Source organism: Notothenia rossii (assembly GCF_949606895.1).
Source record: "Notothenia rossii genome assembly, chromosome: 1".
Lineage (NCBI taxonomy): Eukaryota > Metazoa > Chordata > Actinopteri > Perciformes > Nototheniidae > Notothenia > Notothenia rossii.
Genome location: NC_136912.1, coordinates 2,607,876 through 2,619,994, shown reverse-complemented (window position 1 = coordinate 2,619,994; position 12,119 = coordinate 2,607,876). Strand labels below are relative to the sequence as shown.

The 12,119-nt window shown below is 41.5% G+C and overlaps 1 protein-coding gene across 2 annotated transcripts; it reads left to right on the top strand.

The window, feature by feature from the left end:
- Positions 1 to 241: 241 nt before the first annotated feature.
- On the top strand, positions 242 to 5,803 carry LOC307036648 (complement C1q subcomponent subunit B-like). Of its 2 annotated transcripts, none has more exons than XM_079677153.1 (8): positions 242 to 326; positions 621 to 683; positions 900 to 962; positions 1,049 to 1,111; positions 2,053 to 2,094; positions 2,329 to 2,391; positions 2,579 to 2,707; positions 5,082 to 5,803. In XM_079677153.1, the coding sequence occupies exons 1-8, from the start codon at positions 254 to 256 to the stop codon at positions 5,282 to 5,284; spliced, it is 699 nt and encodes a 232-aa protein (XP_079533279.1). In that variant the 5' UTR covers positions 242 to 253; the 3' UTR covers positions 5,285 to 5,803. The 2 variants fall into 2 exon arrangements, with proteins under 2 accessions (XP_079533279.1, XP_079533278.1); XM_079677152.1 differs by lacking the exon at positions 5,082 to 5,803 and adding an exon at positions 2,974 to 3,332 and having other exon boundaries at positions 247 to 326.
- Positions 5,804 to 12,119: the final 6,316 nt, after the last annotated feature.

Below are 12,119 nucleotides of genomic sequence, written 5' to 3'. Positions count from 1 at the left end.
AGCAAGACAACACAGGTGACCCAGCTGACGTAACACACACTGAGAGCCACGTCACGCTGCACTGATACATGCAGTCATCATCACTGACACTCTTCACTTTAAGGACTCATCTGTTGTTTTTAACAAAGCCATACAGGTCAGACTGACAGCCAGCGAGAGCAAGAAAGCATTGCTTACTTATATGTTGATGTACAATAACGTTTGTGACAGAGCTCCAAAGTCACATTACAATAATACTAATAACCATTTTTAAATGTGTTCAGTTTTGGAGACCAAGATGAGCTCAAGTGAGAAGGAGGTGGAGGAGCTCAAGAGAGAGAACGTAGGTAAGATGTAGAAATATAATATAAAAGGTAAATGTTGTGAATATTAAGATACAAAGACATGTTTTTGTGTAAAATACAAAAGTGAGAAAAGAGAGGTGAACAAAATCAGAGGCTGGAGCAAGACAACACAGGTGACCCACCTGACGTAACACACTGAGAGCCACGTCACTGATGCTCATGATAATGATATCTTATATTTATTTAACAATTCTTGTTTGTGAAAGTGTTTCTACTTGTTCAAGCTCCAGGGTAACATTTAGCATGATCCTAATAGAAACACTCATATGCGTTCAGTTCTAGAGGCCAAGATGATTCTCAGTGAAAAGGAGGTGCAGGAGCTGAAGATAGACACTGCAGGTAAGTGAGAGAAACCTCATCAACAATAAGAAACAACCTTTCTTCTGTGAGAAAAGTCATGATTAACTTACACGGGATATAAGAGAAATACATTTCAAATACTGATGAGATATACATGTTGTTGTTTATTAGCCATTAACCTGCTTTTTCGTAAAAATCTGATTTGTTAAATTGAAAGAAACTTAAACCATAATTTTATTTTTTACATTTGTTCAGTTCTAGAGAACAGGATGAGTTCCAGTGAAAAGGAGGTGGAGGAGTTCCAGAGAGTGAACACAGGTAAGCCACAAAAACAAAACGAAGAGACGATCTTGTTTATAAGTCAAAGGTTATTTACCTGTTTTCTTTGTCTAAACATTGTTCAGCTTTAGAGGCCAGGATGAGCTCCAGTGAAAAGGAGGTGGAGGAGGTAAAGAGAGTGAACGCAGGTAAGAAATATAAATATAATATACAAGGTAAATATTGCCTATAATGATAGAAACTAATGAGTTTGACATTGTCACGATTCTTATGTCATGTCACGGTTTTAGTTTGGTGTGTCTGGTAATGTCTCTTCTCCCTGTCATGTGTTCCTCCTTGTGTATTGTCTGCTCCTTCTCCCTGTGTTTTCCTCCCTGTCGTTAGTTTCCCTGGTGTGTCTGATTGTCTGATTGTGTTCACCTGTTTCCCTGGTGTGTCTGATTGTCTGATTGTGTTCACCTGTTTCCCTGGTGTGTCTGATTGTCTGATTGTGTTCACCTGTTTCCCTCGTGTGTCTGATTGGCTGATTGTGTTCACCTGTTTCCCATGTGTGTCTGATTGTCTGATTGTGTTCACCTGTTTCCCTGGTGTGTCTGATTGTCTGATTGTGTTCACCTGTTTCCCTCGTGTGTCTGATTGTCTGATTGTGTTCACCTGTTTCCCTGGTGTGTCTGATTGTCTGATTGTGTTCACCTGTTTCCCTGGTGTGTCTGATTGTCTGATTGTGTTCACCTGTTTCCCATGTGTGTCTCCTGAGCTCATCAGCACCAGCCCCGCTCCTGATTGTTTTCACCTGTGTCTTGTTGTCGTATGTTTAAATTCTCCCAGTGTTCAGTGTTAGTTCGTCTTGTCTCATGCAATGGTCAGGTCTATGCTCTCTTTGTGCTCTAGACATTTTCTTTGTTCCTCGTTATGTGAGCGATTTCCTATTTGTTCTCATTTTTTGTAATCTCAACCTGAGATTCGATAGTGACCATTTTTTGTTCATCTTGTTTTTTTGGAAAAATAAAGTATCTTACCAATACTTTACCTCTGTCTCCCGGGTCGTACAATTGGGTCCTATATCCTGAGTGTCTGAGTTCGTAACAGACATAATGAACAGATGACCTGCTCTTTCTCTGTATTGCAGATCTTCTGGCTCGAGTCACAGCAAGTGAGAAGAAGAGCACAGGTAGGAGAGCAAAGTAACCAAATAAGAAAAAGAGGAATTACAAATATAATTGTATTTGTCTAAAAACACGTTGGAATTGTTTGCCGTTTCAAAGGCAATAAAATATTCCAGTGAATTTGAAAAGTGAATATTATAGTATGGTAGAACAATCTTTTAACATGAGATCTGCAATAGTTACATTTAAAATAAGAGACTATAACTTTATCTGACTAAAACAATATTAAACTTGTTCAGCTTTTGAGTCCAGGATGAGCTCCAGTGAAAAGGAGGTGGATGAGCTCCAGAGAGAGAACGCAGGTGAGAAACAGAAACTATTATGAAGAGTCCAAATGTTGTTAAAAGAAAGGAACTGGTTTACTGAGGAGAATATGAAATATCAATCTCTGCTGGCTATCAGAATCCAAGAAATAGACTTTCTTTGTTTTAATAGACGGTTTGTTAATGAGTCCTCATCTCTCTGTGTGCATCCTCCTCTTCCTCACAGACCGTCCTCAGGTGGCGTTCTCAGCCGGTCTCACTAATGCAGGAGCAGTCGGACCCTTAGAGACTGATACCACATTGAAGTTCAGTAAAGTCTTCACCAATATCGGCCAGGCCTACAACCCAACGACAGGTACTGAACACACACAGACAGACAGACAGACAGACAGACAGACAGACAGACAGACAGACAGACAGACAGACAGACAGACAGACAGACAGACTAAGCTTTCTTAATGAAACCATTAAAACATCTCTTAGTGTTCCTACAGTTGATCATGTTAGAGAATTAAACCAAGTCAAGAGCTCCTACATGTTCCTTATTTTAAAAACCCATCCTTAAGTTCTGCTGAAGCTCCAGAAACAATCTCCCCTCACTGACCTTCTCCTCTGATGCAGGTTTCTTCACAGCCCCCGTCAGAGGAGTCTACTACTTCAGAGTCAACGCGTGGGAGACCCGTTCAACTTGGACCGGTGTTGAACTCTTTCACAACGACAAGATGAAGATGAAGATTTATGATTACCATGATGGCACTGGTTATATCTCTACGTCTAACGCAATGGTTCTTCAGCTGGAGAAGGGAGATGTTGTCTACATCGTTCTGCCCTCCAGCCACGGCGTTTATGATGATTCGTCTAATCGCATCATTTTCAGTGGATTTCTACTCTTTCCTCAGTAAAGCCACTTTAAAACACCCACTGCATTAAGTTTCAACATTACATATTAATAAATAAGTGTGTTGACTCAATGTATATCATAGTTTGTGTTTATTCTTGCTTGGTTACATGAACAAGAGGCATTCATTACCGTAACAACTTTTTCTACGGACACTATGAGAGAAACACTTTAGCAGTGCTGTTGTTGTCCAAACCCCCTACACCGAGAGTGAGTCAAGACCAAAGAGCCCTCTGCAGTCTGTGCCCTGACCACAGAAGTGAGACCCACACTGCATGACACAGATATGAAACATATATAACATAAAAAACAGACACTCCTCAAAATGATCTGTCATATCCACAATCCCAGAAAAACTCAAATGTCTTCATTCACCTGGTTGCTTTCCATATATACTTACAGCACATGTTTGTGTATGAATGTTATGAGAAATGTAAAGCAGAGTTGACTTGTATGTCTGGGAATATTCCTTTCTTTTATGACCTCTTTGTCAGAGACAGAAGGTCATCACAATGAGGTTGATTCTGAGACCAGACCTTCAAAAAGTGTTCTGGTGATCAAGACCAACTCAAGTACCAAAAACACTGCATTAAAGTGTTAATAAATACAAAAAGGACATCATATTTTCTTTTACACAGCATAACTATATTATTTGAATCGATCCAATCTAAAATTAACCAGCCATCTTTTATTTTTTCAGCCATTAAAGATGTTACTTTTGAAAGCTTACATGATAAGCTATATTCAAGGACAACATTCAAGTTGTTGTTTGTTTTGAAATCATGTTAATGTACAAGGACATTTGGGTGTTTTTTATATGTGTTATCAAAGGCATCTGCTGGATTCTCACGTGCCTTGCCAGTGACCTGTTTAACGTGGATATAGAGACGGGGACAGAGCGAGACGTGTCTCACTTCTCTGTCTGAACAGCGATATTTCAGAATGAGGAGAGCTGCAGTTTGTCTGGCGTTGCTGCTCTGTCTGCTCTGGATGGGGGCTCAGGGTGAGGATGGAGGGGGGACAGGGAAGAAAGAGGGGGGAGTCTGATATGCAAGGAGCCCACGATCAGAGCAGCAGTCAGACCCAGGTGAGATCTGACCTCTGGGCTGAACTGAAGGAGCTCAGAGACATGGCCATCGAACACAGGATCAAGATCCAGAGGCTGGAGCAAGACAACACAGGTGACCCAGCTGACATAACACACACTGAGAGCCACGTCACGCTGCACTGATACATGCAGCCATCATCACTGACACTCTTCACTTTAAGGACTCATCTGTTGTTTTTAACAAAGCCACACAGGTCAGACTGACAGCCAGCGAGAGCAAGAAAGCATTGCTTACTTATATGTTGATGTACAATAACGTTTGTGACAGAGCTCCAAAGTCACATTACAATAATACTAATAACCATTTTTAAATGTGTTCAGTTTTAGAGACCAAGATGAGCTCCAGTGAGAAGGAGGTGGATGAGCTCAAGAGAGAGAACGCAGGTGAGATATAGAAATATAATATAAAAGGTAAATGTTGTTAATATTAAGATACAAAGACATGTTTTTGTGTAAAATACAAAAGTGAGAAAAGAGAGGTGAACAAAATCAGAGGCTGGAGCAAGACAACACAGGTGACCCACCTGACGTAACACACTGAGAGCCACGTCACTGATGCTCATGATAATGATATCTTATATTTATTTAACAATTCTTGTTTGTGAAAGTGTTTCTACTTGTTCAAGCTCCAGGGTAACATTTAGCATGATCCTAATAGAAATGTTATAGTCCTGCTGAAGCTCCAGAAATATCTCCCCTCACTGACCTTCTCCTCTGATGCAGGTATCTTCACAGCCCCCGTCAGAGGAGTCTACTACTTCAGATTCAACGCGTGGGAGGTCCGTTCAGCTTGGACCGGTGTTGAACTCTTTCACAACGACAAGAGAATAATGGGGATTTCAGATCTCCATGATGGCTCTGGCTATGTCTCTGCGTCTAGCGCAATGGTTCTTCAGCTGGAGAAGGGAGATGTTGTCTACCCATGATTCAATCATTTTTCCTGGCTTGTAAAGTGCAGCGAGGAGCCCTGGTAGTATCAAACTATTTTAAACAACTTTTCCCCGCCTTTCAAACACTTATTCCTGGGTTTTAGCCTTTCATTTTGCACAATATTATTTAACATTGACCCTCTCCTGAAAATGTATATATATTGTGCATTTCAATGTTAATTGATATAGTGCAAAATGACAGGCTAAAACTCTCTTCCAGACGTTTAAAAACACTTTTCCCGACCATTTAAACATTATTTCTGCCTTGTAAAGTGCAGCGATGAGCACTGGTAGTATCAGACTATTTCACCAATTTTCCCCCGCCTTTCAAACACTATCCCCACCATATTTAAACCAGATGAACTGTTAGTTCTCCGGGGTGCTGGAGAGTCATTTTCAGGCTCTTCTCCACACTTTCTTCCCCTAAAATGATTTTAAATCATTATGTTTGCATTTAAATGCATTTAATTTATCATTAATATTGTTCCCTGAAACAATGCACGTATACTCTGGAGCTCATTGGGGTCCTGCATATGCTTTAATAAGGCGTTTTAACACTTTTTTTCCATGAAAATAATTTGTAATCACTATCATGGGGCTATATAAATCCAATAAATAAATCTGGGTCATTCGGAGCACAATTGTACCTTTTACTATTTACATGTATTTGTATTATATATGTTTGGGCTATAAAAGTGACATTTTTGGGTGACTTTGTCAGTTTATGGAGCTTATCCCACAAATCCTGGAGTTTCCAGGCCGAATTTGGGAGTTCATGGGTGGCCTGCCATGCGCCCCCACCCCTGTAGAAGAAAAAATGAAAGAAAAATGTCAATTATATCTTAAAATAATCAAAAATTAAGTTTAAAAAAAAATGTTGTATTTTTTCTAAGTGCCAACGGAGAAGGGGCTCAACAAAGCTCAACCCTTTGGGCCGAAGCCCCGGACACTTTTCCAATCCCCCGTTGAAACTTACAACGGAGACGGGAATCCAAGCCTCCCCTACTCCGTCAAAAAAAATCATTCATCATTTTCAGACTATTGTCCGCACGAAATCGGAAACCCGGTTTTTGAGAGGACTCAGAAAAAAAACGGCTGTGTAACTTCATGGAGGAATCCATCCGCTCCATGTGCACTTTGGCTCGGATACATTTGTTGCACGGAGACCCCCCAGCATGGTTCTTACCAAACTTTAAGTTTTTGAACTGGTCTCTGGAGGAATGCAAGGGGAATTGGCAGGGGACTCTACCCGCCTTATGAGGCACCATTGGCGGATACATTTTCTCATTTTCACCCCTTTTCTATGGATCTCCAAAAAGTTAACTTAGACTTTTCCTGAATCTGGAGGAATGCAAGGGCAGTTGGTAGGGGACTCTACCCGCATTATGAGGCACTATTTTTGGATTTTTTTTTTCATTTTAAACCCTTTTTTATGGATCTCCAAAAAGTTAACTCAGACTTTTTTCTGATTTCTAACTGATCGAATGGCAAACGTGACCCGCCATCGGAGGGCCTCCGCCGTCCCGGCCTCGTGCCGGTGCTCTGACGGTCGGTTCTTCCGAACTGCAGGTTCGACTCTGATGGCCGGAAGGGTGTGCTGCGTGGGGGTAACCCTGCGTGTCTCTTGCCTCCCGGGCCGACCGATATGAAGCGTTTCCAAGACGAACCGTCTGACTCAGGGGTCACACCACGGGTTCAGCAGCGGGGTGGAAGTTCCACCATCCCACTTCGCCGCGGAGTGCCAGGCAAACATCTGTTTCTCTTCTCGTCACCATGGCGGCCGCTGAAAAGTGCATCCCTGATCTCCTTGACCTGATGGCTAGCAATCCGACCTCAATCACCCAATACCTGCTATATGGCTATCTAACCCTCCATTGGAGCCTCCTGTATGGCCACCGTCTGGGTGTGTACGCAAACATGACCAACACTGAGGTCTTGAGGCGGACAGAAGGGGCACTGCTGAGGGCTACATCATCCACAAGACATTTGGCGAAGCACAGCTAGTGCTTACAGTAAAGGAGTTTAGTTGGGCCATGCGGTGGATGGGGATAAAAGAGGGCTTGTCGGGTCCTCAGAATGAATTATTCCTTTTCACAACGGGGAAGCACGCCTCCAAGAACCTGAATGCTCACTTGAAGAGGGCTTGGGCTGATGCTGGGATAGAAACAGTCTTCACCTTCAAAATCTTGCGCACTGCCCTGGCTGACAATATCAAGCATCACCAAGATCCAGAAAGCAGGTCGATTCTCGCCAGGTTTATGTGTCACGACGTAAGCACTGCAGACCGGTTCTACGCGAATACGCCTGGAATAAAGGAGGGATTTAAAATCCGCTCCATGTTCAGGGCGGCGGCAGCAGCTGCAGCAGCATCATCAGACGGAGGTCTACTGCCATCAGATACCTCTGAAGACGGCTCAGGGGCTGAGAGCAGCGATACCTCTTCTTCAGGGCCAGTTGATACTCCTGACGAGGGGGCTGGGGCCATGGACTCAACCTGTTTTTCCAGGTGCACCGTACAAGTTAGACGGCTAATATGGTCCCCTGGCCCCCGCTAATCATGTTTTTATTATGTATATTATGTATACTGTGTATACTGTTTTTGTAAAAGTCATGTGATAATTAAATAAATGTTAAAACATGAATATAACCTTGAAGGTTCCCAGGGGCAGGTTCAGTGCCAGGTATCAAACTATTTAAACAATGTTTACCCAGGATTCAGACACCTTCCCTGGCTTGTGAAATGCGGTGATGCTTCCTGGAGGTATCAGACTATTTTAAACAACTTTTCCCCGCATTTCAAACACATATTCCTGGGTTTTAGCCTGCCATTTTTCACGATATCATTTAACATTGACCCTTTCCTGAAAATGCACAAATTCTGTGCATTTCCAGGAGAGGTTCAATGTTAAATGATATCGTGCAAAATGACAGGCTAAAACTCTCTTCCAGACGTTTTCCCGACCATTTAAACATTATTTCTGGCTTATAAAGTGCAGTGATGAGCCCTGGTAGTATCAGACTATTTAAAGGGTTACCAGGAGCATGAGAATATCCTCCACAGAAGGGGTGGTGGTGCCGTGAATAAGGCCAAATATGGATGCCGATGTGCGGACGGTAAAGCACCGCAAAATCCACCCCCCTTTTAGGGTTACCAGGGACATGAGGTTCTGTAGGGTGTGATCATCTGGGTTTAGTCCGTGGGGGACTGCTTAAGTCCGGGGGCCCGGGGACTCACGGTGTGCAAGGTTATGGAGGTGTCCCTGTCAGGGACACATGCTGGAGGTCATTAGTCCGTCCTTTGGGGGTCTTGGAGGGGCCACTGAGAGGTGATTTCCCCGGTCTCTGTCCTGGATGTGTGAAATAACCTGAGTCCCCATTTCAGGGACACATGCTGGAGGTCTCTCTCCCGAGAGTGGACGTCCATTGCCTCTAAATAGGGGTAAAATTAGGTCTGTCACTTTGGGTAACCGTACCACTGTCGGACGTCTCCCGAGAGTGGACATCCATTGCCTCTAAATAGGGTTAGTACACGTGCTGCAGCTTTCTGAATAAGCTGAAGCGACTTGACTGACTTCTTTGTACACCCTGATAATAAAGAGTTACAATAATCCAGCTTTGAAGTAACAAATGCATGGATTAGTTTCTCTGCATCGTTTTGAGGCAAGATATGCCTGATTTTTTGCAATGTTGCGTGGATGAAAGAAGGTGGTCCTTGAGATTGATTTTATGTGGGCGTTAAAAAATGAATCCTGATCAAATATAACACTAAGGTTCCTTACAGTCTCACTGGAGGCCAAATGAATGCCATTTATAGTTAGTATATCTTTAGATAATTTTTTTCGTAGATTATTTGGGCCAAGTACAATAACTTCAATTGTAGCCGTGTTTAACATCGAAAAGTTTAAGGTCATCCACGTTTTTAAGTCCTTGAGGCAGTCTTGAATTTTATTTAGATTATTGGTTTCATCAGGCTTGATGGATAAATATAGTTGAGTAACATCTGCATAACAGTGGAAATGTACAGAATGATTCCTTATAATATTGCCTAGCGGAAGCATATATAATGTGAACCAAATAGGTCCAAGTACTGAGCCCTGTGGCACTCCATGGCTAACTTTGGTTTGCATGGAAGATTCATCGTTGACACGTACAAACTGAGAGCGTTCAGATGGATAGGACCTAAGTCAGCCTAAAGCTTTTCCCTGTATGCCAACTAAGTGCTCTAGTCTTTGCAATAGGATGTCATGGCCGATAGTATCAAATGCAGCACTGAGATCGAGCAAAACAAGAATAGAGACAAGTCCTTTGTCTGAGGCTGTTAGAATGTCATTTGTGACTTTAACCAGAGCTGTCTCTGTGCTATGATGTGTTCTAAAGCCAGACTGAAAATCCTCAAATAAATAATTGTTTTTTAAGTAATCACGCAACTGTTCTGCGACCGCTTTCTCAAGAATTTTTGAGAGGAACAGAAGATTAGAAATAGGTCTATAATTGTCTAGAACCTGAAAAAGGCCTTCAAAGTTTCCTCTTCTCTGGAATCCATCGATCTGATTGATTATTAGCAAATGATCAAAATACTACGGAGGGAAGATATTTTTGTTTGGATTACTGGTCTGGGGGAAGCTCGCTAGTGTGTGTGTGTTTGTGTATTTTTGCGTTTGTGTGTATTGTGTTTGTTTCCCGGGGAAACACTCACGAGAAACGCCGGCTGTTGTTATGCCTGCTGTGACGTCAAGTTACTCCGTTCTCCGCTAGTAATCATGCCGTTATAAGCCTCAAAGTTGTATTTATCATCTGAATTTGCCGAAACAAGTTTAATATTCTGAAAGGCAAGGCAAGTTTATTTATATAGCACTTTTCAACACAAGGCAATTGAAATTGCTTTACAACAAATTAAAGACATTCAGAAAATGGCATTTAAAAACAGTCATTAAAAAGCAAAGATAATAAAATAAACATTAAAATAAAAAATGCATGGATAAAAGTTGCAGTGTAAGATATGAATATATCAATTAAAAGCAGCGGCAAAAAGATAAGTCTTCAGCCTGGATTTAAAAGTAATAAGAGTTGCAGCGGTTTCTGGAAGTTTGTTCCAGATATTTGGAGAATAATAACTAAAAGCTGCTTCTCCATGTTTAGTTCGGACTCTGGGGACAGAAAGCTGACCATTCCCTGAAGACCTGAGAGATCTGGATGGTTCATAATTTACCAGGAGGTCAGAAATGTATTTTGGGCCTAAACCATTCAAAGCTTTATAAACAAGCAGCAATATTTTTGAAATCAATTATTTGACAGAGAGGAATCTAGTGTAAAGACTTCAGAACAGGAGTGATGTGATCCATTTTCTTGGTGTTAGTGTGGAATCGAGTAGCAGGGTTCTGATAATCGTCTAATAGATGTTTTAGTGAGACCTGTGAAGACACCATTGCAGTAGTCCAGTCTACTGAAGATAAAAGCATGGACAAGTTTTTCCAAATCCTGCTGTGACATCAGTCTTTTAATCCTAGATATGTTCTTTAGGTGATAGTAGGCTGATTTAGTAACTGTTTTAATGTGACTGTTGAAACTCAGGTCAGAGTCCATGAATACACCTAGATCTCTGGCTCTATCTGTTGTTTTGAACATTGCAGACTGAAGCTCAGTGTTAACTTTTATACATTCTGCCTTGGCTCCAAAAATAATGACCTCAGTTGTATCTTTGTTTAATTGGAGAAAGTTCTGACACATCCAATCATTGATGTGTTCAATGCACTTGCTCAGTGTTTGAATTGGAGCATAGTCTCCAGGTGAAATGGTTACGTACATTTGTGTGTCATCTGCATAGCTATGGTAACTTATTTTGTTGTTTTTCATTAGTTGAGCCAGTGATAGCATGTAATGTAGATGTTAAAGAGAAGAGGCCCCAGGATGGAGCCTTGAGGAACCCCACATGTCATATTTGTCATCTCAGATGTGTATTTACCTATAGAAACAAAGTTGTGTCTGTCCTTTAAGTAGGATTCAAACCAATTTAGAACTGTTGATGAAAGTCCCACCCAGTTTTCTAGTCGGCCTAGCAATATGTTCTGAGGTTCTGCCTTTGTCTGTGTTTAAGTGGATGTCATTGAAGAGCTTTACAAGAGCAATCTCAGTGCTGTGGTTTGGACGAAAGCCTGACTGGAACACATTCAAACAGTTATTGAAATGCAAGAAATTACTCAACTGTTGAAAAACAACTTTTTCAATGATTTTACCTAGAAATGGCAGGTTTGATATGGGACTGTAATTGTTCATTACTGAAGCATCTAGATTATTATTTTTTAAGAGCAGTTTAATGATTGCAGTTTTCAGGGGCCTGTGGGAAAATACCTGAGTGAACAGACTTGTTTACTATATGAAGTAGATCTGAGGCCATACAATGAAAAAATCCTGTTGGAATAATATCAAGCCAGCAGGAGGGGGGATTTCAGAAGTTGAATAATGTCCTCTAGGTTTTTATCATTAATCTGATGGAACTGTGTCATGCATGGTGTTTGAATTCACTTTAAGTTGACATAGGGACAACACATTTGCTGTACCTGATGCAGAGGCACTGACTGCTTGTCTGATTTTCTGAATGTTGTCAGTGAAGAAGGAGGCAAAATCATTGCAGGCCCCGCTGGATAGAAATTCAGAGGCTACTGACACTGGGGGGTTTGTTAGTCAACGGTAGCAAACAAGGCGCGTGCGTTGTTTTTGTTGTTGGTAATGATGTCAAAGAAGAATGATTGTCGTGTGTTTTTAATTTCCAAATTATAAAAGCCAAGTCTCTCTTTATAGATTTCAAAATTAACCTGGAGATTTGTTTTTCGCC